Source organism: Anguilla rostrata, unplaced genomic scaffold (assembly GCF_018555375.3).
Source record: "Anguilla rostrata isolate EN2019 unplaced genomic scaffold, ASM1855537v3 scaf1081, whole genome shotgun sequence".
Lineage (NCBI taxonomy): Eukaryota > Metazoa > Chordata > Actinopteri > Anguilliformes > Anguillidae > Anguilla > Anguilla rostrata.
The window spans coordinates 26,005-52,180 of record NW_026986422.1 but is presented as its reverse complement, the minus strand read 5'-3'; the positions used below and the strand labels follow the sequence as shown (position 1 = coordinate 52,180).

The window sequence follows — 26,176 nt, the reverse complement described above, 5'->3', positions numbered from 1 at the left end:
TATTATTGCAATATCCAATACAACATTATATCAGTACATGAGTTTAACTGAATGGTAAGGGAAGAATTAGAGTAATTTAAAATGCATTACTTCAACCTTCTGTGCTACCTTGTAACATCAACTATGCAACTTAAAACAAATAAATATGAAAATGTGGCTGGACTAGCATGGCAAGGAGAATAGGACAGTATTTGTTTGTAAAGGTGAAAACATCACACACAGAATATCATGGCTGGGGTATATGCATGCAGTACATTTCAGTCAATTAAATCCCAATTGCTTTCTGATAGCATAACATATATAATGCTGCTGCCTCCCCTGGACATGTTGTCTCAATGATATGGGGGTGTTTTGAAAACCTTGGAGCCTCCACTCTTCAGATATGGTGTCACTTATATCAAATAAGCGTCATAGAAAATGTAGCTCCAGGGGAGGCAGCAGAGCATGATATAAGTTAAGCTATCACAGCTATCAGAAAGCAATTGGAACTTAATTGAATGAAATTCGCCCTATGTGCTGCATGCTCAAACCCCAGCCACATTTTCTTTGATGCTTATTTGATATGTGACAATCACGTGGCAGCAACTCAATGCATTTAGGCATGTAGACATGGTCAAGACGATCTGCCGAAGTTCAAACCAAGCATCAGAATGGGGAAGAAAGGTTATTCAAGTGACTTTGAACGTGGCGTGGTTGTTGGTGCCAGACAGGCTCGTTTGAATATTTCAGAAACTGCTGATCTACTGGGATTTTCACGCACAACCATCTCTATAGGGTTTACAGAGAATGGTCCGAAAAAAAAGAAACTACCCAGTGAGCGGCAGTTCTCTGGGCGAAAATGCCTTGTTGATGGCAGAGGTCAAACCACGTCACACCACGTCAAACCTTGAAGCAGATGGGCTACAGCAGCAGAAGACCACACCGGGTGCCACTCCTGTCACCTAATGAAGTGGCCGGTGAGTGTAGGCCTACGCGCTCTGATTGGATCTCACTACGCGAATTACAGAGATCCACGGTTTCCTCGGGCATGAAAGCAGATTGAGCATGCAAATAGGTTACAGTTGGCAATAAGAATAAAAATGTTTAAAAAAAGATCTAATTATATTCTTCACATTATTTCTCATTAGAATGTTAAAATGATTATCACTGAGTCTAAATACATTTACTGTTCCTGAAAAAAAATGTTTGGGGTCCAACGATGCCATACAGAATCAGTTTTTTTCTGAAAAAACAATAGCGTGCACTTATCTAATCCATTTTAAACATGTGCACCAAATAAATCATTTTTCTGAGGTGTGGAAAATAATTTGGGCTGTAAAGTGTTAACTAGACAGGCAAGCTCACCTTCAGCTAAGTCTGTGAAGTCCCAGAAGTAAGCCTGTACTGTGTATGCAGAGGGAAAAACATTGGAGCTCTCATTAAAATGAATACAGAATATCTAATGAACTAATATCAGACTTCCCAGATGGTATTCTGAAACTCGATTAACGACCATTACATTTCATATGAAAACATATTTTAGCCTAAACCCATGTAATATGTGATAAAATGTGTACATTTTGATAAATGTTTTCCCAAGGCTTCTGAGCAGAAACAACTATTGTTTCACAAACTGCCACACATAATAAAATCAATTGACCGATTAGTTTTTCTTTGGTAGTTAAATCACCTACGCGTTTGAGTCCTGAACTCTATGATACGCCACAGAACTGGGCAGCCATGGACATGCTGTTCTTTTAAGCATGTGACTTAAGTTAACTGATGCACTTCATGGCCTAATATGAAGATTAGCCCACATATTTTGAAGTTATGTACCTAAAATAAGAGATAAGCTAATATTATCACTGTTGTGTTTCCTGGTTGTGGCCAAAAAAACTTAGTTTTTTGTTCTGAAAATAATCATTTTGGCATGTTCCTAATCTTTGTCATACAACTTTGCTCTGAAAAATAGTTGAAATCGTCAGGTAAACATCAAATTTCAATGTTGTTGCATCAAGTTATTTGTCCTCTTCTACTTACAATATGTGTGTTAATGATCAATCCATAGAATCCAAGAACAATTCATTTGGACCAACAATACCCGCCATTTTGTGGACTAAATTTCAGGAGGGTGTCATAGCCAAGCGGCCAAAACCAGACTTCGTTTTTGAAGCTCATTTCCTGGTGTTGTAGTTCCTGGTTGCTCACTAGCGCCACTACGGATGGCTCCAGTATAGGTGTTTTCATATCCGGTTTCCATGTAAGTCTACGGTACAAATGCAATAAAAATACAAAGCCACTAATTTTTTCTCACAAGAACAAATAGTCATAATAGGTGTATTTTATTCGTCTTATGACTGTCCATGGGTCTATTTTATGATTTATTGCATCATTTGGGCACAGGGCCAATATTTGTTCTGGACCAATGAGGTACAGCTTGCGTCACTACCGGATTACTTCAGAGGACTATACTACAGTAGGGGCCACAGTCTATGGTCACTGGGGTGGGCGGTGGCGCTTCTTGGCCTTGCCATTGCGGCTCCGGCTACGGTCCGCCTGTGCTAAGTCTGAAAATGCAGGCATCCCATTTCGTGGTGATTTCATTATGGCGTGTGCTATTTACAGCTGCACTAGACGACCATAAAATAATCCTCCTCTTAAGTTTTTCGGTAGCCGAGTCATTTTTACTGTTTCCTTTAGCCTACTTAACCAAATAATTACTTGGCAGAAAGCGTAGTCAGCTTGCTATATTTGGTAGTCCAGTAGTAGCCTATGCTACAACAGTTCGCAACTTCGGCTACCAAGCCATTTGGCTAGCTAGCTAACCTTAACCGGCAAACATTCAATCTGCCAGACGTGTTTGACGGCTTGTCAGTCGTGTACATTCCGTAAATGTCTACCTGGGCCATGCTTCACGCATGTGACAAAGCTAGGCTACTATAATCCCGATTTTGGGATAAACACTTTTTCAGTTTCACGAAGCGAAGTCTCAAGGTTCATTTGCTTAATATACAACACACGATGAAATCACACACAGAATTTAACGAAATTAACCATCTTGGCATTTAGAAAGGATCATGTTTTTAGCATTTAAGAGACCGACAAGCTAGGCATTTAAGACCGTGGTTCTCGGAATCGGTTCTGGGGGCTCCTTGCGTCTATTGGCTTTTCTCCATTGGTTTTGATGATTTACAAGAAAAAAATAATAGCCTAATATAATAATAATTAGAAATTTAATGTAGGCTACATCATTTTTGTCTTCATGCACCAGGTGGAAAACTTGCTGTACAAAGTGCGTTGTCATATTTACACGCCTGCAGATCAGCTATTAAAATACTTGGTAGATTTGTTAATCACCGCTGACAGTGTTGATTTTTATTCGATAGAAAGTGATTTGCGAACGATCGGTCAGCTAGCGTCACCCAGCAAGTGAACACCACAAACGGCGATGGAGTAGCTAGTAGCAGTTACTGGCTCATTAACTGACTGTGGCGAAAACCTACGACGATAACTTGCTCGGTTAACAGCAGATCTACCAGACAGTTATACGAAAATTAGCCTAGTCAAATCACCAGTAGCCTACACGTCTCTGATTGATTGACCATCAGTGTAGTCAATGTTATTCCCCTGTGGTTCATATTGCTAATGCGTGAGCTAACCACGGATAGCCTACCTAGCTCACTGGCAAGCTGATATGCTAGCTAAGCATATTCGTTTTGCTGAGAAACATAAATTGAAGATAACTGAACATAGCCTAATTGTATTTTTAATGTCATACATATAACGTGATTACATGACACAGTACAGTCACGGATGGAAATTAAACTCCGTAAACATCTGATAATATATTTTAAAACGTAACGGCAGACAGTCAACTAGCCTCGTTCAGGTCGATGGGCTTTTCCGCACCGGACTGTCAATCAAATTCTAAACATCACAAGACCGCTTAACTCTATGGTTTTGGCTCCAAATCGAGAAAATGGCCGCGCCCGCCATTGAGCTTCAAAATGTGTTTTAGAGACCCACGTAGAGTCAATGGGTGACGTCACAGTAGCTTTGTCCATATTTTTTACAGTCTCTGGTCATAGCACTTCACAGCAACAAGTGCTCAGGTTCAACTCCTGGTCGGGACCTTTCTGTGTGGAGCATGTTTGTATTTCCTCTCCATGTCTGTGAGGGTATCCTCCGGATACTTCGGTTTCTTCCAAGTCCAGTCCAAAGACAGGCGGATTAGCCTGTTGGTATGATTGTGTGGGTAAATGGTGTCGTGTAGGCCCTGCAATGGATTGGCAACCTGTCCAGGTTGTTCTCCTGCCTCTTGCTCAGAGCATGCTGAGATAGGCTCCAGCCTTTCCTCCAGCCCTGACCAGGAATAATCAGGTTAGATAATGGACAGGTGTATCTTCACAGTGGTGTTTAACTGATAAAGAATACATTAATGGAACCCACCCCTCGTTCAAATGTACATAATGCTAAAAACAAAATCGAAATAGTTTTAACATATCAGAACATGTCCATGCACACTGGAGCAGGGGCAGCTCATGGTAAATGGACTGCATTTATATAGCGCTTTTCTATTGATGCCTCTCATTCGCCAGAGCAGTTAGGGGTTAGGGGTAAGGTGTCTTGCTCAAGGATACTTCGACATGCCCAGGGCGGGGTTTGAACCGGCAACCCTCCGACTGCCAGACAATCGGTCTTACCTCCTGAGCTATGTCGCCTCATGTAACAGCTGCAGTACTAGCAGCACACAGCATATATAGTAGTATTTCTATCCATTTTTGTTATTTTCTCCCATCAGGTCATGCACTCCCTTACCTGCGTCTTGTGACAGTTCTATGTCATTTCTTTCTCTTTCTGTTTGTTTCTTTCTCCTCCCTGAAAGCAAAATACTGGTTAATTATTAACTTTTCCTTTTTGATTGTCCTGTTAAATTCTTTAATATCTAACATGCTAACCACTCTTATCCCTTGTATAAATATGAGTATTTCTATTTACAAAATACAGGTAAGTCAGCCAACTTTAAATTGCTATTCAAACTGCACTAGCCTTTACGTGTTTATTGAAAATAAAACATTTTAAAAGATAGATGGGGAAACTTACATAAAATGAAAATGATTGTTAAAATAATAGCTAATAATGCAAGCGGCACAAACACAATAACGTAAACAGGAATATTTCTTGGTCCACATTCACTGTCCGATGTGTTTGTTCCTGCTGTAATTTCCTGCATTCCCAAGGACTCGCAACTGTCAAAAAATAAACATATTATAAGTCCAAATATCAAACAAACCTTAGGGTTATATTTATCAATACACAAATAACAATGAGTAACAACTCCTGTTTGGTTTTGCTTTACCCCAGACTGATTTACTCATCTGGAAAATGATGTTATTTGGGAACCAATGCAGGAAACTTACTCTCTGTGTGGTTTGCAGTATGCAGAAAAGGATTCATCTGAAAAGGTTTTATCAGGACAATCTCCACATTCGGTATTAGTCAATGTTGTTCCTGTGAAAATATATACGGCAAGGTATGTCAAGACATTAAAAATCTCAAAAGATGTTTTCAGAAACAGACTTTGAGTTGAGCAAGTTTAATTTGACTAAACAGATAAGGATGAAAAAGCCATAGTTCATTTTGTGGAGTTTTTCGATACTATTTCAGTTTTAGTGTATGTTCTTGATTGGCCCAGACAACTTATGTCTGCGATGAAGCATACTCTATATGCCTACAGAGGTTTTTGGTGATCTCCCAGTATTGTGACAAATACATCTACTTCCTCTGGGTGACCCACCAGCTTCACAATGGCAGTTGTCGGGGCATCCACCAATCAAAAACATACACTAACCCTGGAATATAAAAAACTCTCAACTGTCCCTTCACGATATTAATTGCATCCAACCTTTGTGTATGATGAACTGTCCAGGCCTGCAGATGGTGTGTTTCTGCGCAAAGCTGCACCCCTTGTTATCAGTCTTAGTGCAGTAGTGGTGATCCAGAGGCCCACACACTGTGTCAGAGGTGAGGGTGCACTCCCTCTCTGTTTTTAAACCCAAGTCTGTGGAGGAACAGTGAATAAAGACCCATATTAACACATTATTTGAGTATTTCGGTAACAGACCTGTTCATCATTCACCATCAAGTCAAAACAGCATATTGAATTTTAATTACTGTAAGAAATCTTTTATATATTATTATTAAAAAGACAGTCAAGCAAGTTACAAATGGCCATGTCATGAATGAACACATTAGTTGAATATGAATCTTTTCTCACCTGGCTCACACACTGTACAAGACAAACAATGAGACAGACCGTTGGGCATGGCCATGAATGATTTTTGAGTGCACGGTACACAGGAGGTGCTAGTGTACTCCGTGCAATGTTTATAAACACGTGTCCCTAATCAGAAAAAAGACACAAAACAAAGCCAAAATGTACCCATTTGAAATGACATTTCAATGATGACAAAATAAAGAGCGCCTTCACTTCTTAACCCCGGCAAGCCAAAATCTACTGCATTAGAAGCTTTATCCTGATAAAAGATGGTGACTTACCAGGTGTGCACATTGGACAGCACTCTCCATTAATATCATATTCTGCACTTCCACAGGAATAGGCGAGGCCACAGAACAGGAGCAATAGATATGCCTGAAGCAAATGTATTAGTACAAATTATACTGGAAGCAAAGTCTGGTGCATTCTCCTCCACTGTCTCCTTATTACCAAATCTTAAACAAAATTTTAATGATTTTTGTGACTTTTTTTTTTCGTGCTGAAGCCAGTAGCTCGTTATCACTTTGACAGTTTAACTGAATCCTTTTATGTATGTGTTTCTCTATGTGTGTGGTGGTGGCAGTTGAAATGTCAGTGGTAGAGGTGTCAGAGAGAGAGGGGGTGGGGCTTTAGAGCTTCAGCACCCAGGGGCCCACAGGGGGTCTTAATCCAGCCTTGCCTACAGGGGACAAAAATGAATTGCCAGGTGGCAGCAAGATATATCTGTGACATGACTAGAGCCCGACCGATGCCAGATTTTTAGGTCCGATGCCAATCCCGATTCTGGAGAGTCCTAGCCCACCGATTACCGATGTTTTGACCAATATTTTGCCAAAAAGTGCAACATTTTCAAATCAATTTGAAAAACTTATATTTTATCAAAGTTTCTATATTTGAGAACATTTAACTTATAAGCAAACAAATAAATAAAAATAAACACACAAAGAACTTTTTGATAGATAAAAAATGTAAAAGATGATATTAAATTTAATATATATATTAACACCATCTTCAAGTGGTGTGAATTAAAAATAACTCCACACGTTGCTTTTACTCCTTTCTTCTCCAGCCATCTATAAATAAATAATTTAAAAAAAATCAGTTTTCCAGTTTCAAACAGGTATTTTTATGAATATTATTATTATTGTTGTTATTAATGTGTTATTATTATTTCTTAGTATCTATTCTCAGTAAATGAATTATATTTTCTTATTTTATTCCTACTACATGATCTCAAAGAGTAAGACTTTATCTAGCGAGCTTCCCTGTCCATAAGAATTCGGTGGTGAAAAAGGCTACAATGCGCTCTGACGCGTGACTAGATGACACACACTCACTTGCAATAACGCATTCGCTGTTGACATAGCCTCATTATTTCTTATTTATTCTCAGTAAGTTAAATGAATTTTATTTTCTTATTTTATTCCCACTACACGATCTCAAAGAGTAAGACTTTATATAGCGGAGCTAATGAGTGAATCAAGTGTAACGTTAGATGAAACTAAATTGACTGGATGAAATACGTAACGTGAGGCTTGTCCATAAGAATTCGGTGGTGAAAAAAACTACAATGCGCTTTCATGCAGGTTACCCGCGCTAACGCCGGGCACCCACCGCACGCGTCGCGTAAGCAGCACGGCGAAGCAGCAGGACGCGGCGCGTATCGTGTCTCCACTGGTTCCGTTTGTGTCGCGCAAAGGCTATATTCCTAGTAGCTCTCGCAGTCTGCAGTGGGCTTACATCATGTATTTCACGTTTGTTCAGGACTTTTGATTATGGGTAAGTGAATACTTGGTGAGAGACCTTTTTCAATCTGTTAATATGGTAATATTTTTTAACACATGTAAATACGTGAGAAAGTAAACGCTTTAAAGAATTACCATAAGCTTAAATCGCAACGTAGCCTACATAATAATCAATCTCAAACTGCATTCATTAATTTGCTTGGTTAACACGCGTGCCAACTTTATGAAGAATATGTAATGATAATAATAATAATAATAATAATGATAATAATAATAAATAATCCATAATCAACCATTGGGAATTCCCGTGTCGTCTTGTTATCCACGTCCAGACATTTATATGATCATATTTAGTAAAATCAGTTAATCGTCAAAAAGATAGCGTAACAGTTTAAACTTGAAGGGATATGAACACCACAGCGTCATGAACACCGGAAGCTTTGAAGTACAAGTGCAATAAAGGCTTGCTTACAACTTAATTTATAAAATAGGTGCATTTTAATCGGCAAGACCACTAAATCTGATTTTTTAAAGCACTGTGGATTATCTGATTTTATTAACAAGCCCTTTTTGAAAGCACGGCGAACGAACACATCGGAAAAGTCAAATAGGCTGAGCAATGGTTGGTTAAAAACTACCTTCCAACACTCGAGCTAACAAACCGCTGCTCGGTGCATTCACTTCTACATCATTCAATAGGCTACGCCTTTCTGTGGTGTATTTTCAAATTTACCCCGTCCCCTCCGCAAAATAAGATAGCGAAACTAAGTTTGCCTTTTTCCCAGGTTCCAGTTTTAATTTTTTTTTCCTGCCAGGACAATAGAAAAACGAAAAGGCTTGTATTTTTTAGCTGCTTATAAAATATCTGGTGTTTATCTGGTTTTATCTTTCTCCACTACTGCAAGAGGGAACTAGGGACACAGCCCCAGTAATATAAGGATGAAATATAAATCAGAGCACGTATACCTAGCATTTTAGAGCATATTTCTGTGTATAAACAGGTCATTGTGACGCGCGACAAGCCGAAAAAATAGAACCGAAGCGAAAAACTACGCTTCAGTTCGCTTGTGTCGCGCGAGCTTCGCAGCCGGTACGCGACGCGTTCGCATCTGGTGGAGACGACGTCGCCCGCTGCCGTTGTAATAACAGTACTTCAACTACGCTTCAGTTACGCGCGTAGTACGCTCGCGGTCGATACGCGTGCGGTGGGTGCCCGGCTTTAAGTGTTGGTTGATTCACTTCTCCAACAGCAATCCTTCTTTCATGTTATCACGACAAAGCCAGATAACATGGCTTAAAATGATCCACGTTAGAAGTGTTTTATCGGCGTTTTTACTGTCTGGTTAGTTTGCTACGATGACGCGTGACGAGATGACACACTCGCTTGCAATAACGCGTTGGCTATTGACACAGCATCATATAGTAGCTAATATCATTATCTCAGATAAAAAAACTGTGTGATGCATTCAATCACCATTTTATTTTGGCTGGTTATTTATTTGAGAATACAGCGATGTCCTCTGGAAATGCAGATCCTACGCTGCTGATGTGCTCACTGCCAGTTCATAAAGGCTTGCTAGCCAGCTAGCTTGCTAAAGTGAACCAAATGTTAGCTCGCTCGCTCGCTTGATAATGAGGATTGATAAACGTAGTGGTCGTATAAACGCATTTAATTAAAAACTTTCACTAAATATACATACAAGTCTTGCAGTGGAGAATATTGGATGAGGCACGAGTGACAAACATCTTATTACAGAAGTAGCGCGTCAGCTGCTGCAGTTCACACTTGTATTAGAGCTCCCTCTACTGGATAATTCTAGTAAATAGCAATTATAACGTTCGAACAGACAAGTACAGATAAATAATCAATGTTTTTTGTTTATTATACTTATTTAAAAATCGGGATACATCGGCTGCATAACTGCCGATCCCGATGTTGTCAAAAAAGTCAAATAATGGCCGATATATCGGCAAAACCGATATATCAGTCGGGCTCTAGACATGACTATGACAAATGTTACCTTATGACTGTGATAAGGGAGTAAATTATATTGTTATGTGACATTCAAATAAAAACTGAAAAGAAACAGAAGAGAGAAGTCAGAAACAGGAAAGTGTGAGAATGTACATGTCATAACAGAAGCACCAAAGCTATACTAAATAAGATAATGAGACAAAACTTTAATCTTACCATCCATATGGGGACTTTAAAATGCCACATATCTAATTTCCACTGAAAGCATATTCCTGTGCACAATAAAATAGACAGAGTTAATTTAACTCCAAGAGGGTCACATGTACAGAGTAAAATGCACTCTATCAGAGTTTAACACTTAATACTTTACCGTGAGCTTGATAGATGTCCATCTGTCGTAATACACAAAATTATGGTCAGATTTCTTCCCTTTGTGGAGGTTTCCGTGGTCCAGCCTAGAAAGAATAACATGTTGCATAATCCTCATGTTAATTTCATTTCTGTATTCTCTCTGCAGTGCATTACAGGAGACGTTAAAACATAACTAAAAAGGTAACATCTATACACATATTTATTTATAAAGGTAACTGCTTTTAGAGCTTAGTCGATTCAAAAGTAAACAGAAACTGAACTGTATATTTATGGGTAGAAATTATACAATGACATTCCATTTTTAAAAACAATTATAGTTAAAGTAATTCCAACCAGGGGAAAACATGTTGCAGTGACCCAAGTGAGGACTGAATGGACCCCCAGTGACCTGAACGTGCTGAACTTTGGCTCTGGAATCGCTTGCCATATTTTGATCATATGACTAAAATTCCATAACTCCTGATGGAAAATAAATTCTACCAACCACACAGAAACAATGTAACAGGTGAGAGGTCTGTATATTGTTCATGTTACTTGGATCCCGGAACAACCCATGAAGCTATGAAATGATAACAGATATAATAGTAATGATGTTACTTGCTCATTGGTTAATTACTATATATAATTTCATATAGAACAGGAGTTCACTCCCTCAGAGCAACAATGAAAATGAAACAGAAAGTAGCCTAGACTGGAAATCCCCGAACTTACCCATGTTTCATGAAGCATGTTTTTCATCACATGCCCCAATATCTTGTTACGTTTATTATTTGAAAATAGCATTTAATCTACAGTGAATTATACGGTATGTTTTATTACCCATTGTTTATTTTTGAAAGATAGATTGTCCAGTCAATAATAAATACAAATTCACCCTGCTTCTGTTCATCAAAGTGGCTGTTATTTATAGGTTTCTATTCATACAAAACTCATTGAAGCAGTATTACTCTCCCAGTGTAAGAAGAGGTGGAAAACATCTGGACCCATGTTCTTTTTTTAATGCAAAATGAATCTTTCTTGTGATTTTCCCCCCTCAACACTGATGCTGAGATAAGAGCAGCAATTTTCTGATTACTCTAATTTGTACCAGTTAAGCTGTTTTTTATTTTTTAGTTGCAAGCTTAATGACACTCGGATGTTTGATGTAAAAAAATTAAATATTACAATATTATTTTACTGACACAGCTTCAATTTAACTCAGCATGATCCATCTGTTCAACTTGGTGATCACAACACTGGGTGATTTTGTAATGCTAGGAAAGGATAGAAGGGGGTGGACAGAGAGTCAGAAGGGGTTAACCATTGTCAGATGATGCCAAAACAATAAGATCTGTAAGGTGCACCTCTATCTACAAGATAGCCTTGGGCCCTACAACAAGGTGCCCAGTTGGTTCCTACCGTCATTATACAGTATGATGGAGGGTGTATAAATGGTGTAGTTACAACAAATCATATTCGATTAATGCACTTAAAGCACTAACCAGTACTTTAAGTGGACTCGAACAGACGTGTACGCCATACCGGGACTTCTACTTTTTTTCCACTTCACTCAGGGCCCTCGACGCACTAAAGGTATTGGTAGCTGAAGGTTTGTATGTCTAAACAGAATCTGTTTGATGAATGTACATACATAGGCTACATGATTTCGATATGTACAGAAAAAATGCTTTTGATACGCCTACTTCTCTGGAGGGTTTTCCCATTGGATAGAATGGTTGTAACTGACCAAATTATCAACAAATAGAAACATTCTTTCAATACACCCCTTTGCTTTTGATACAGCCCTTGACTGTGACATGTCCCGGTGTCCAGATAGACTACTGATAGCTACTTGGGGATGAATGTGGGAGCAATTTCAGACACACACAGGGGCGTATGAGTGAGTTTGCAATTGGGGGGACACATTAGCTCCCCAGCCCCTACCCCCAAACACCTCCAGAATACTGTAGTTAGTGAAAAATTCACTGGTTCCAGCTATGGGTATTAAAGACGCAGACACATGCTAGCCACCTGCAAGAGCTGGCTTTCTTGTTTCTTTATTGTTCTGTACGCATGTGAGATATCCTAATGAGTAATAGGCTAACAGGAGACACCCTCAAAAGGGAACAATAATTATAATGTTTAATCAGCTTAATTATACTGTATTTAACCTTATGAAATTGAAATGCATAACTTAAATACATCAAACTTTCTGTTTTGAGACACTTATCTAAACACATGCATAATAAATGTGTCTTAAACAGAGTGTGGGGTTCAGAGGAATGCCAACTGAACAAAGTTGAAGAGATACTCTACACCTCAACACCACCTCCCCTCCACCTCTCTACCCATCCAAACCCTCTACTGACACACATGGAATCTATCAAAACATATTTATTTACATTATCTGAGGAATACCAGATTGTACAAAAACACTGTAGATCATAGGCAGGAGACAGGGGCGTCATGCAAGCCAAAATTCTGGGGGGGCACAATTAGAGCGGGGGCATGGGGGTCCTTCCTCAGAAAAAAAAGAAAATAGTGACGCAATTTTCAGCAATTTGACATATATATTCAAAGCCTTTGGGGGGATTATTTTAAAACTTCACAAAATCAGTTTTTGAAGCTCAGTAATCTCCCACTTTATATTAGGGTAAATTCTGTATATTTATTTAGAGATTTTCATGTCAATTAGCCGTTATGGTTATTGAAAATGACACTCGCTTCTTCACTCACTTCTACACTGCTGCCAATTTTCTTGAATCAGCTCACTGCCATAAAATTCACACAGCTCTCCTTTACCAATATTAAATAGGATGCTATGCTATCACAAGTCACGACTAGCTAGCGAGCCAGAAGGCTAAACAACCGGATTGAGGGATGGCTACTAACTTCAGCTGGTAGTAGCCAACTATCTGGCAAGGCAAACTATGCCTATATTTAACTCAAATGCAATTAAGTGTATATAACTAATTGCATTTCATTTTCTCACGTTTGAAAAAGGGATTGATGCTCTACTAACCACTTCAGCAACACACCGTTAAGCTGTAGCCTACATGTCCTTCAGCACTGATGCGCAACAGAGTGCTGTGTGCGTGCGTACCTGCTGTTGCGAACCGATTTCATAGTGCAGCTTTAGGAAGAAACCAACACCATAGGGAAAAGGGGTGTGTGACTTATTGAGGCGTGATCTATGACAATTAAAAGAATACGTTTGACTCATAATATACAATGATCATAAGTACATACTCTAAAAAATAATAGTAATAAAAGAATACGTTTGACTCATAATATACAATGATCATAAGTACATATTATAAAAAATAATAGTAATAAAATAAAATAAAAATATCTGTTGTTCTAACGCCTGTCTTTACGGAACAAATGACTTGGCTCCCATCAGAGGAAAAGATATAGTATATTCTACAGTTATCATCCCGACGCCGCAAACAAGATTCAAAAAGTCCTCTCCCCTGGGGATTATATATATATATATATATATATATATATATACACACACACACACACACATACACACACACTTCCGGAAACCCATCGCAGGATTCTCCAATCTGCAATCATAGACAAAACGTATGTTAAGGGAAAAAACAAAAAGAACACCCATGTTTAGAGGTCCTGATACACTAGAGGCGCAAAGGGACTCATCACAGGGGAAAGCATACAGACGTATGAGAACATTCCAAAAACATAACACATAAAAACGTCATTGAATTCCCCTTTCTCCCTACCCAACTTTCACTCTCAAAAAAGAAAGAAAAATTAAACTAGTCTACACTTTCGCTTCCACCCCTGCTGAAAAATCCAGTGTAAACAGGCCTCAACTGGTCATGCTGGTCTAAAATGTGTTCCCGACACTTTTAACTGGTCAGCCAGCTGTTCACCAGCTGACCTGCCTATATGGTCAGCAGGTCCACCAGTTTGACCACCAACTTACTGTACCAGCTTAACCAGCTTTGACAGTTTTGTCAAGATAGAGATCAGCTTTGACCAGCCACAGACCAGCTATGAACAGCTAGAGGTGTATAGGCTATCTTGCCTCACTGAAATTAAATAAGATGTATTCCAAAGCAATGCTACCCAATATTTCCTCAATTCTTGCAAGTCACTTGGCCCTGTGTGTATAAGCATGCAGTACATGGACAGGCCAAACATGTGTGTGGATGGCTTTCTCACAGTCAAGATTGATTGAATAGGTGTCTATATGTCCAATTTGTATTGGTATGTATTTGGCTGCCCAGCCTTTCTGTTGCGTGAATGACGTGAATGTTTATTGGTATAAATGTCTGTTCGTAAATGTGAATGTAGCATGCTGCGAGGGAAATGTCCCCATGGGGATAAAGAAGTTCTCTATGTATGTATGTACAATATGTATTTTACATGCAGTATTTATTGTACGCAGCAAATATACACTTGTACATTTACTCAAATTCAGTTCAAATATTTTGAATTGCCATGAGGCAATTCGAAATATTTGACACTTCGACCTGACACAAAGTTTGCATGACATTGTAAAATGGTATGAAGTAAATGAAGTGACCATGAGCAAGCTTAAATTTCCTTATCGAACGGTATATATAACAGTCTGTATAAAGCATTAGTCGTTAAAGTGGAGCACGTATAAACATATGTTTTCTGGAGAAATATGCTTCCTGTAGTTACTCACCAGCAATTTTCTACATGAATTTCAATGTGTTCCATGAGGCAATTCGAAATATTTGACACTTTGACGTGACACAAAGTTTGCATGACATTGTAAAATGGTAAGATTACAAAACACAGGGCCAAGTGACTTGAAAGAATTGAGGAAATATTGGGTAGCATTGCTTTGGAAAATTTCGGTGAGTCAAGATAGCCTATATTGTTTGTAGTACGGTAACTTGGCATCATTTTGATATCAATACTTTTAATGGCAGGCCTGGATTTTGGCAGTCTGAATGAATGAGTTATAGACGGTGTATGTCTTGTATGTGTGAGTAACTTGGCATTTTTGTACGCTGAAAACGTGTTTTTTATGAGATATCATTTCTTTTTGCAAAGCGTTTTATTACGAGAGTGAGAAATGCGAAGTGACCCTGTAAGGAACGGTTGTGGATTATGGCTATCCTTGTGTGAATTTGTACAGTCTGATGAGCGTGTACGTTTAGCAGTTTCAGTTTGCTATATGTAAAACAGTGGCTGTGACAATTGGTGAGGTGGCCTAATTGTAAAAACGCATCAGAAAAGGTGAAATATGGCCAGTGTATGTAGGCTACTCACAGATTTGACGGGCATCCAACGAGCCTTGATTGACAAAAGAATCAGCAAGCCCGTAGAATTAGAGCTGCCTAGGTCGTAACTTGTGTACCCTTCTGTCCTGCTCCGTTGTCTGTTATTTAGTGAAAATGCACTTATAGTGTTTGTAAGGTTTATAAGGCATTTTGATAGGCTTATCTGCAGGTAGGAATCCTCTTTGCTGTTTTGTTAAGCTAGAACCAGAAAAGTTGATAGTGGAGAATAGGAGCAGACGCATATGTCCCAGCAGGCTTTGCATATGTGAAAATAACAACAGTTTGAGATAAATTAGGCGAAATTATGAAATTGCGTAGTTGAAACAATATGTTTTTAGCAGAATGGGCATGTAGGCGAAGGTTGACATGATCACAGACTATAGTGTGAAGTAAATGAAGTGACCATGAGCGAGCTTAGTTTCCTTATCGAACGGTGTATATAACAGTCTGTATAAAGCATTAGTCGTTAAAGTGGAGGGTTAAGTAACGTGTGAAATCTATTGCACTGATGTGCTTTTCTCATGTTCAATAGTAGTAGTTATAATTATGAGTGAGTCATGATTTTAAATGTAATGTTTCAATGGGGAGTTACAAACAATTACTACGTATGTACATTCTGCATGTGGCTAGATAGAGAACAGGGCGAGGTAACATGAATGTAGAAACGTGGCGTTTGCTGATAAGGCTTTGTACGGTAGCCAAGTGAAGAAATATAGTTAGTAGAAATGGCACAGTGGTGAACTGGTAACTTTTTAATAAAAGGAATACATTTGACGTCATGAAATGCATATGGATGGCCGTGAGTTTTTGGTGCAACTTTTTAAATACAAGGAATACATTTGCCGTCAACAAATGCATATGGATGGCCGTGAGTGAGTTTTGGTAAAGCAAATATAAGCGCAAGAAAACGTTAGTGTAAAAGAGGAAATGATCTGCCTGAGGGCGAGGCGGGATTCAATCCTTCAACCGAGGTTTACCAGTCTGTGACCTTTTTAGTGCAGCACCATGACATAGCTATGCAATGCGTGAAATATCATTAGCAAACCTGTCCGTGGTTTTAAAGAAGAATACAGGCCAGTAAGCACAGAAGAGCTCCTGTTGAATCCATATGGCTTTGCAATATTGTAGCCTGTTAATAACTGAACATGCAGACGGTACGTCATAATGCAGTGTATACGTTCGGTGAACGGCGGGTAGATATGGTGCAAAAGCAATAATTGAGAAGTAGTAGACAATTATTAGTGAGGGTAAAAGCAGGTTAAAGAAACGTGTTCCTAGCTGGGCTTGAACCTAGGACCCCTAGGTTCCCAAGTCTGTAACTTTGCCCACTAGGCCACAGGCAGAATAGCTGTTTAAACTGGAAATGTTCCAGAGTAAAAAGGTATGGCTATTTTGCGTGTGCATGCGAGTTTTTGATTGGGTCGTGTAGGTGAAGATTTGGCTGGTGTCGGTAAAATGTCCAATGGGGAGACATGTTGTTAGTGGGAAAGTCGCAGGAAAAATAAGAATGAGAACAAGAAGAAGGAGAAAATGCAAAATCCCCTTAGTTTGGGGCTTTATTGTGTAGACGTGAAGTTGTTTATGAAATCTGTCTGTTGAAATGGGGTCAGAATGCAAAGAATTGAATGTTTTTAAGGGCTGAGTGTCTGTGGCTGTTGTGGTTATTTCTGTGGGGAACCCTGAAAAGTGCCAAACTCTCGGTGCTGTATAGGTATGGGGCATGCACCGTAACTTGGCGGGATGGCATACCTGCCATCCCAATTGCTATTGATTATTTTGATCCAGCATTGCGGCCTGATGAAATGTCACATTTTACGAGATGACGTTGTGCGTCAGAAACCGAAGCAGCTCAAAGACACTGATTTTGAATTCCCTCAAATTGATGGGCGCCGCTTTACGTCTGCAAATTATAAACACAAGATAGGCACTCAGCATGAACTGAGACCATGGCTAGTGTACTCTACATCTAGTAATGCTGTATTTTGCTTCTGTTGCAAGCTTTTTGGACATACTAGTGGTGGCGTTTTTGTTAAAGGTTTCAAAAACTGGCACGTTATCATGGAGACTGTCGGAACACGAGGATTCACGAGCTCACTTGGAAAATTTTAGTAAGTGGAAAACACTGGAAACTGGACTTCTGAAGAATTGCACTATTGATAATCGTGTTCAAGACGAGATGGAGAAGGAGAGAGCATGCTGCTAGATTGTACTTTATATTTGGCATCCTAGAATCTAGCTTCTTGCAGAAGAAGAAGTTGATACATTGTATGCAGAAAATAAGTGAAGTGGCCAATGTGACAGTAAGACGCTCTCTGAAATATCTGGCCTTGTGAAAACAATAGAAACGTTTGACTTCATTGTAAGCTTGGCAAACTGGAACACAGTACTAAACACAGTCAATCGCGCCTGTGTGATTTTGCAAGAACCAAAATTGAATATGACACATGCAATGGATGTTGTGTCTGCTGTGAAAGACACTGTGTGTGAATACAGACAGACTGGTCTCGTTACTGCAATCCAAGAGGGGAAAGCACTGGCTGAGTAGATGGACACGGAGCCCACATTCTCGGAACACCGAACAAGGCGGAGCAAACGGCTTACAGGTGAATTGTCTGCAGATGAGCCATTGAGTGGATGGCAAAAATTTGAGGTGAACTTTTTCAACTGTTTACTGGACACTATCTTGATGGAGACAGAGGAACGTTTTTCCTTTTTTCAGGAGCTTGATGAACGATTCGGCTTTTTGTGAGATAAAGAAATGTGGAAACAACACAAATCTGAAACAAGCCAGCAACAACCATGCCTGTTTTCTGGGGGACATAAACGGCAATGAGTTGTCTGAGGAGTTAACTTTTCTCTCTCGCCTGCTTCCAAATGATGTCACGTCTCCTGCCGAAGTGTTACAGTATGTCTTAGGGAAGGACATGAAAAGTGCTTTCCCCAGCACATCAATCGCTCTGCAGGTGCTACTGACAGCGCCTGTGGCAGTGGCAAGTGCTGAGCGATCAATCAAAAACTATCTCCGATCAACTATGTCTCAGGAGAGACTTTCTGCCTTGGCTGTAGTGTCAACTGAAAGCAAACTGGCTCGACAAACGGACTATCAAGATGTCATCGCACAGTTTACTGCAGCCGAAGTCCGCCGTGCTCAGCTGTGATGGTGAGTCTATGTTTTATTTTGATTTCATCGAGGCAGCGCCATCTGCTGTGCTTTTGTGGTAGGCAGCTATATGCGTTTGTTGTGAGTTAGTTCGCGGACCCTGTCTGGCTACTCTGCAGTCTGCTAATGCTTTAGTTATTAATTGGGATTATTTGTGTGGTTATGAAGCAATATTGCACACAGTAGCATAATGAATGTTGTTGATGTTAGTTTTTTAATACAGTAGCTAGTTTGTTTACCTTCTCACTTTCGTATCTGGCGATTATCTTAACAGTCTATTTGGTTAGGTGTGTGTGTCTCTGTGTGGGTCTGTGGCATTTGTAATTGTCTGTTGATCCATCAGTGTTTTTATCTGAAAATAAGAGATGCTTAATGGCCATATAACTTGAGAAGATATGTGCCCCATGCAGGATATGCACATTTGAAGGGCCCAGTAGGTTTTAGGTTTAGGTTTTATTTATTTGCACCATAAAAGACAAAACAATAAAAACTCAGACATTATAGGATCTAACTATTTGTCCTGTGTTTTAAAAAAATCGGCTCTTCAGACATGCGAATCGGCTCCCAATGTTCACTTGACTTGCTCGTGAACGACACATCACTCATTTCAGAGTGCCTCAGAGACAGACAGAATAATAATACATATTTCAAATAATAAATACGACATTGAAAAAAAAACGGAACAAAAAAGGAAATATCAACTCGCCATCCCTGCTACCTGCGTGCAGAGTACCATATTATTTATTTCGACATTGGCAGACTACAGCATAAATTGCGTCTTTTGTTTAATAATACAACATTAGTAATTGCAGCGAGAAACTGCAGCTGTAGACACAAAGTTTGTTATATTATGGCAGCAATGGAACGAAGCGGACTATAGGCTATATTTACCGTCATTGTATTATTATACCAGCGTGTTTTCGCGCATTTGCAGAGAAACTCAAATACTATCAATAAAAATGGTTTAGCTATTTCTCAGCATAATGACGGATGGGACGAGATGAAAACAATTTTCAACCGTTCACCACGTTTTGGCAATGTTCCAAAACTCTTGTCATCACTGTTGCATATGCATCACAAAACTATTACACTACTAAAGCTTAATTAGTGTGAAATATCCACATTATATAATACCACTAACCTATTTAAAGACACTCAATTTCAAAAATAATGTATATAACCGAAATATTTTGAGCAGTAATATTTACATAGCAATGATGAAATTGTATCTGTGTTCAGTAGAGACAGAGACAGTAAATCAATGATACAGTCCTATCCGCTTCTGTTTTGCTCCAGAAAATGATGTCAGCTAGGTCTATCAGCAAACATATGGCTTAGCTATGCCCAGAAGTCCTCAATAATAATCATATTTTCCAAGAAATTATGAAAAGTTGTTGACAATGTTTCGTTAGGTGCAGCGTCTTTTACTGCTACCACAGAGTGAATTTGTAAGTGAATGCGATGATAAGAAATTTTATGGTTAGGCTTACCTATAAAACGCTATTCCAAAAGCAAAATCGAACATGTTATACCTCGTTAGAAAGCTTATACTCTCACCTACAGAATAAATGAATTGTCAATCAAGCCAGACTGTACTAAAAAGGGCGACAACGCCGTAAATAACAGGTGTGGTATTACACACAGGTATTTTGGAAGGTACCCAGGCATCACAAATGCGCATATATTTCACAAACGGATTGTCCAAGACAATATATGACCACTCAGTCTCAAAGGGGACATCTCTTTGCGTAAAACCAATGGTAAGGTTGTATATTTATTCAATATTTAGTCCCAGATATTAACTGTAGAATGACATGGTATAATTTTTAAAACTCTGTCTTGTTTATTTCGTTATTCAGTGAGCAGCGTTTTCACGTATGCCGTATTGGCATATCTTAGGGCTATTGTCGGGTTTATCTTGTTGCTATGACAGAATACAATTTTTACGTGGTGATAGAATATTTTTATGAATGCCCAGATAGTTAATATTGTCCATTGTGAAGTTCAGACGCTCCCCTCAGATATAAACTAGACCCGACGGTGTCGGAATACTCAGTTGCGTCACCATGGATGTCTCCTAGCCGCTTGCTGTAAATGACTCAATATGGCAGACATAGGTGCAAAGTTGTAGAGCACATTCAAATGCATCGGTCGATGTGGTTTTGTGTTGATCTGACTTATGGTGTGGGAGTTATGGGCTTTTAAGCATGACCCTTTGTTATAGCGACACCATCTGGCCGATGTAGGTGGTTTGTAGTTCCTGAGTAGTGGGGGGCCATAGGAACCCACCTACCAAATTTGGTTGGTCTACGACTTATGGTTGCTGAGCCTCAGACACTTTTAGCGGAGAAAAAAAAAAAATATATATAATAATAATAATAATAATCCTAACAAACACAATAGGGTTCCACCAGCTTCGCTGGCTCTTCTGTCCAGAGTGCCAGTCTCTTACTTAACCGCTGAAGCTGTTCAGGAGGCTGAGAGACTGTTACCTGTTGCTGACGGTGAGTTTTGGAAGTGGATGAGGAGGAGACCGTGTTCCACAAATCCAGCGCTGAATTCGCCCGACACCACGAGGAGAGGGCGCAGGGTGGTGAACAGCGTGGAACAGGTGTTACCACAGAAATATATGACCCACAGGCAACTGTTATATGATATACGGGGTTTCTGTTACGGGAGCCTGATTGAAAAAGTAAATTCATTATTATTAATCCACAAGATCCAATTCAAGAGGGATCTTCAAGTGCAACACAGATAAAAGCACAATCACTGCTAGTCTATTATACCTTGTTAACTGTACTTGATGATAAAGTGAAATTTAAGATGTGATTATGAAAAATGTGTATACCAAATGTGAATAGTGACTCACCTTCATCCACCCTGGAAAAAAAAAAATTACTAACAGCTTCCAAAAAAGTCATACTTCTTTTGTTATGATTATTGCCCTGTTCCAAAAGTTTCTGATTCATTGATATGAACTGTACACCAGTGCTCAACAGTACTTTTACAACCGATGAGGTTACCTACAGATATTCCCAAGATGTCCAGTAATATTTAAGTTTGGTTCATAGTACTAATGCATTCTCCCAATTGCTCCAGGAGCCAGCCATGTTGGCTATAGTGTGTCAGTTGTTGAAGAATGCGTAAAATGCATAACTGCCATATTAATATAAAACCAGAAAAAGCATATGCATGCACTGCATATTAAAGTAACAAAATTAAACAATGAGAATTTATTAATACTTTCAGACAAGTATTAACTAACCTTCCTTAAAGTAGATTCCAATTAGTCCAGTACATAGCACAGCTGTTAATACTACTGGGCCAAGAATCCATAATCTACTTCGTTCAGGTATATTTTCACAAACTGTATCGTTTGTTTTGGTTCCTTCTGCAGTCTTCTGTTGGTCAAAATTGCATCTGAAATAAGAGCAAATTTGGATTAGATCATTTCCTTTCGAGCAGGAGAAAAATCTAGCCTCCCTGTGTCTCTCGCCATTCTCACCCATCCCAGATGCTGACATCCTCCCACTTTATAAACCAACTTATCCTTAACTGTGACCTGGGACCAATCCCCACTCCTTTCCTCCAGGCTCTCATCTGAACTACTCTCATACATCTCCAAACTCTCTGGTACCTGGCTGTATTGCTACTCCCTTTAAATAGACCCAAGTCACAGCTCAGGCTAGCTGTCTATGGTGTATTCCCACTTCTCTGGCCCTCACCCCCAACCCTGATCAGGAATATATGGTTTACAACCTGGATGGATGGAACTCAACTTTGCCAAAATGTTGCTTAGTCCCAAGTCCTTGCCCATTCAAAATCTGTCTATTAGTCTTGACAATACAGCAGTGCGCACTGAAAACACACCTCAAACTGTATCCTGGCATCCATAACCTTATCTTCTCCCACCTAACATTATTTTGAATTTATTGAACATCAACTGATGCAACAGGATATTTTGTATTCCGTTTTTTTATTTTTATTGTGCCCTTTAATTTGGCACTTAAGTGTAATGATTATGACAGCATTGCTTTACACTTAGTTTCTGTTAGTTCACTTAGTTTCAACAGTTTTCCAGATGAGTTCTCCCTCCAGTTATACTGGCGCTCACTGAGCCATTGTATGTAACACCGCAAAATCAATATGAAACAAGTCATTTAACAACGGAGGTGCCAAGCAGATCCTTTTGTACACTGTTAAACCAAAACAAAAGTCAATAAACCGTAAACTGTAGTTTTGGAAACTTGACCTACTTTGTCCATTCTGTGCACTTGACACCATCAGCTGAGAAATAACCATGTGGACACTCTTCACACTGTGTATCCGCAGTTTTTGTCCCTAAACAGAACACACCACTTAAGTCATTCACACACATCAAACCTCCCTTCTATCATTTTATAATGAAGATGAATGATAACCAAGAAGAATGAAAAATGAAGCTATACCAGGAGCGTATTTTGGAGTAAGAAGACTGCCTATATACAACCAACAATATTGTCTGACACAGTAATATTAAGCACCATATCAAACCTAATTTTAAAAACAGATCTTGGATTTTAGACTGTTGCTCTTTCGCATTCGGCATTCAAAGTTCCTGTGCATGGGTCAGTGCATTTGAATACTTGCACCCTATACCACCACTGGAAAATAGCATATAGAGAAGGCAAACTATAGTCAACTATAAGTGCTGTTATTGTGAAGTGGAAACATCCAAGAGCAACAACAGCTCAGCCATGAAGAGTTTGGCCACACAAACTCACAGAACAGGGACAGCCAGGTGCTGAAGCGCATTTTTGAAGCTCAATGGCGGGCGCGGCCATGTTGTCAATTTGGATCCAAAACCATAGAGTTAAGCGGCTCTGTGATTTTTACAATGTGACTGATAGTCCGGTGCGGAAAAGCCCATCAACCTGAACGAACGATTGCAGAATGAACTTGAGGCTAGCTGACTGTCTGCCGTTATGTTTTAAAATATATTATCAGATGTTTACGGAGTTTAATTTCCATCCGTGACTGTACTGTGTCATGTAATCACGTTATATGTATGACATTAAAATACAATTATGTTCAGTTATCTTTAATTTATGTTTCTCAGCAAAACGAATATGCTTAGCTAGCATATCTGCTTGCCAGTGAGCTAGGTAGGCCATCCGTGGTTAGCTCACGCATTATCAATATGAACCACAGGGGAACAACATTGACTACACTGATAGTCAATCAATCAGAGATGTGTAGGCTACTGGTTATTTGACTAGGCTAATTTTCGTATAACTGTCTGGTAGACCTGCTGTTAACCAAGCAAGTTATCGTCGTAGGTTTTCGCCACAGTGAGTTAATGAGCCAGTAACTGCTACTAGCTACTCCATCGCCGTTTGTGGTGTTCACTTGCTGGGTGACGCTAGCTGACCGATCATTCGCAAATCACTTTCTACAGAATAAAAATTAGGCTAACACTGTCAGCGGTGATTAACAAATCTACCAAGTATTTTAATAAATGATTTGCAGGCGTGTAAATATGACAATGCACTTTGTACAGCAAGTTTTCCACCTGGTGCATGAAGACAAAAATAATGTAGCCTACATTGAATTTCTAATTATTATTAGGCTATTATTTTTTTCTTGTAAATCATCAAAACCAATGGAGAAAAGCCAATATACGCAAGGAGCCCCCAGGACCGATTCTGAGAACCAGTCTTAAATGCCTAGCTTGTCGGTCTCTTAAATGCTAAAAACATGTTCCTTTCTAAATGCCAAGACGGTTAATTTCATTAAATGATGTGTGTGTGATTTCATCGTGTGTTGTATGTTATTCAGCAAATGAACCTTGAGACTCTTAATTCGCTTCGTGAAACTGAAAAAATGTTTATCCCAAAATCGGGATTATAGTAGCTTTGTCACATGCGTCAAGCATGGCCCAGGTAGACATTTACGGACTGACAAGCCGTCAAACACGTCTGACAGATTGAATGTTTGCCGGTTAAGGTTAGCTAGCTAGCCAAATGGCTTGGTAGCCGAAGTTGCGAACTGTTTTAGCATAGGCTACTGGACTACCAAATATAGCAAGATGATTACGCTTTCTGCCAACTAATTATTTGGTTAAGTAGGCTAAAGGAAATAGTAAAAATGACTCAGCTACCGAAAAACTTAAGAGGAGGATTATTTTATGGTCGTCTAGTGCAGCTGTAAATAGCACACGCCATAATGAAATCACTACGAAATGGGATGCCTGCATTTTCTGACTTCACACAGGTGGACCGTGGCCGGAGTCGCAATGTCAAGGCCAAGAGGCGCCACCGCCCACCCCAGTGACCATAGACTGTAGCCCCTACTGTAGCTTACGCCTCCGCAGTAATCCGGAAGTAAGGCAAGCTGCATTTCATTGGTCCAGAACAAATATTGGCACTGTGCCCAAATGACGCAATAAATCATGAAATCGACCGATGGACAGTCATAAGACGAATAAAATACACCTATTATGACTATTTGTTCTTGTGAGAAATCTTTTTTGACTTTTTATTTTGATCGCATTTGTACCGTAGACTTACATGGAAACCGGATATGAAAACACCTATACTGGAGCCATCCGTAGTGGCGCTAGTGAGCAACCAGGAACTACAACACCAGGAAATGAGCTTCAAAAACGAAGTCTGGTTTTGGCCGCTTGGTTTTAGAGACCCACGGAGAGGCAATGGGTGACGTCACAGTAGCTTTGTCCGTATTTTTTACAGTCTCTGAGTGGGACACACGAACACACAGAAGGATTAGTGAAAAATGTGTAACCTAACTTAGGTCTCTAACTGACAAACATCAGATAAATACTTTTGGTGTGATCATGGACCCAGAGTTAACCTTTGAGACACTTATTAAGCGCATAAATGAATCATTTTTTTTATCATTTTAAATAATCCATTGTTAACAGCAGGGAGCTGAGAAACTAAAACGTTATTATTATGAGTAGACTTGCTGCAGTAAAGCCCTTTTTCTGGTCTGTCACAATCCATCATCAATCAGTTACAGTTCGTCTAAAATTCTGCTGCTTGATTGTTTATTGACTAAAACCCAAAAAGAGAGCACTCTTTTAAAAGATCTGCACCTTTGCCTGGCTAGCAATCCCAGCAAGCTAGCATGCTATATCAAAACTATGCGATCTGTTAGTCACTATAAGACTATTCAAGAGTGCATACATTTCGATTCCTTGACATACACAAACAGTAGCCGAAAAAGACTTACGGTAAAACACATTTTTCGAAACAAAGAGATGGTAATTCTGCGTGTTCAACCTAAAATACCTTGTTCAAGCTCGATGCATCAACTGTGCCTAAAAGGTCGGTGGTATACTTTACCCCGTGTTAGGTTTTGCCCTCATTTCTCCTAAATAGTAATTAGAGGAAATTATAA

At 39.4% G+C, this 26,176-nt stretch overlaps 1 protein-coding gene across 1 annotated transcript in view; it reads right to left on the bottom strand.

The window, feature by feature from the left end:
* Nucleotides 1-3,729: 3,729 nt before the first annotated feature.
* The window catches only part of LOC135247132 (tumor necrosis factor receptor superfamily member 14-like), a 41,438-nt gene continuing 18,991 nt past the window's right edge, over nt 3,730-26,176 (bottom strand). Inside the window, exons 4-10 of the mRNA XM_064320412.1 lie at nt 6,538-6,631; nt 6,257-6,382; nt 5,885-6,040; nt 5,400-5,490; nt 5,083-5,228; nt 4,798-4,857; nt 3,730-4,341 (exon numbers count right to left, since the gene is read on the bottom strand). Coding sequence (XP_064176482.1) covers nt 4,094-4,341; nt 4,798-4,857; nt 5,083-5,228; nt 5,400-5,490; nt 5,885-6,040; nt 6,257-6,382; nt 6,538-6,631 — 921 coding nt within the window. The 3' untranslated portion in view covers nt 3,730-4,093. The remainder of the gene's footprint in view (nt 4,342-4,797; nt 4,858-5,082; nt 5,229-5,399; nt 5,491-5,884; nt 6,041-6,256; nt 6,383-6,537; nt 6,632-26,176) is intronic.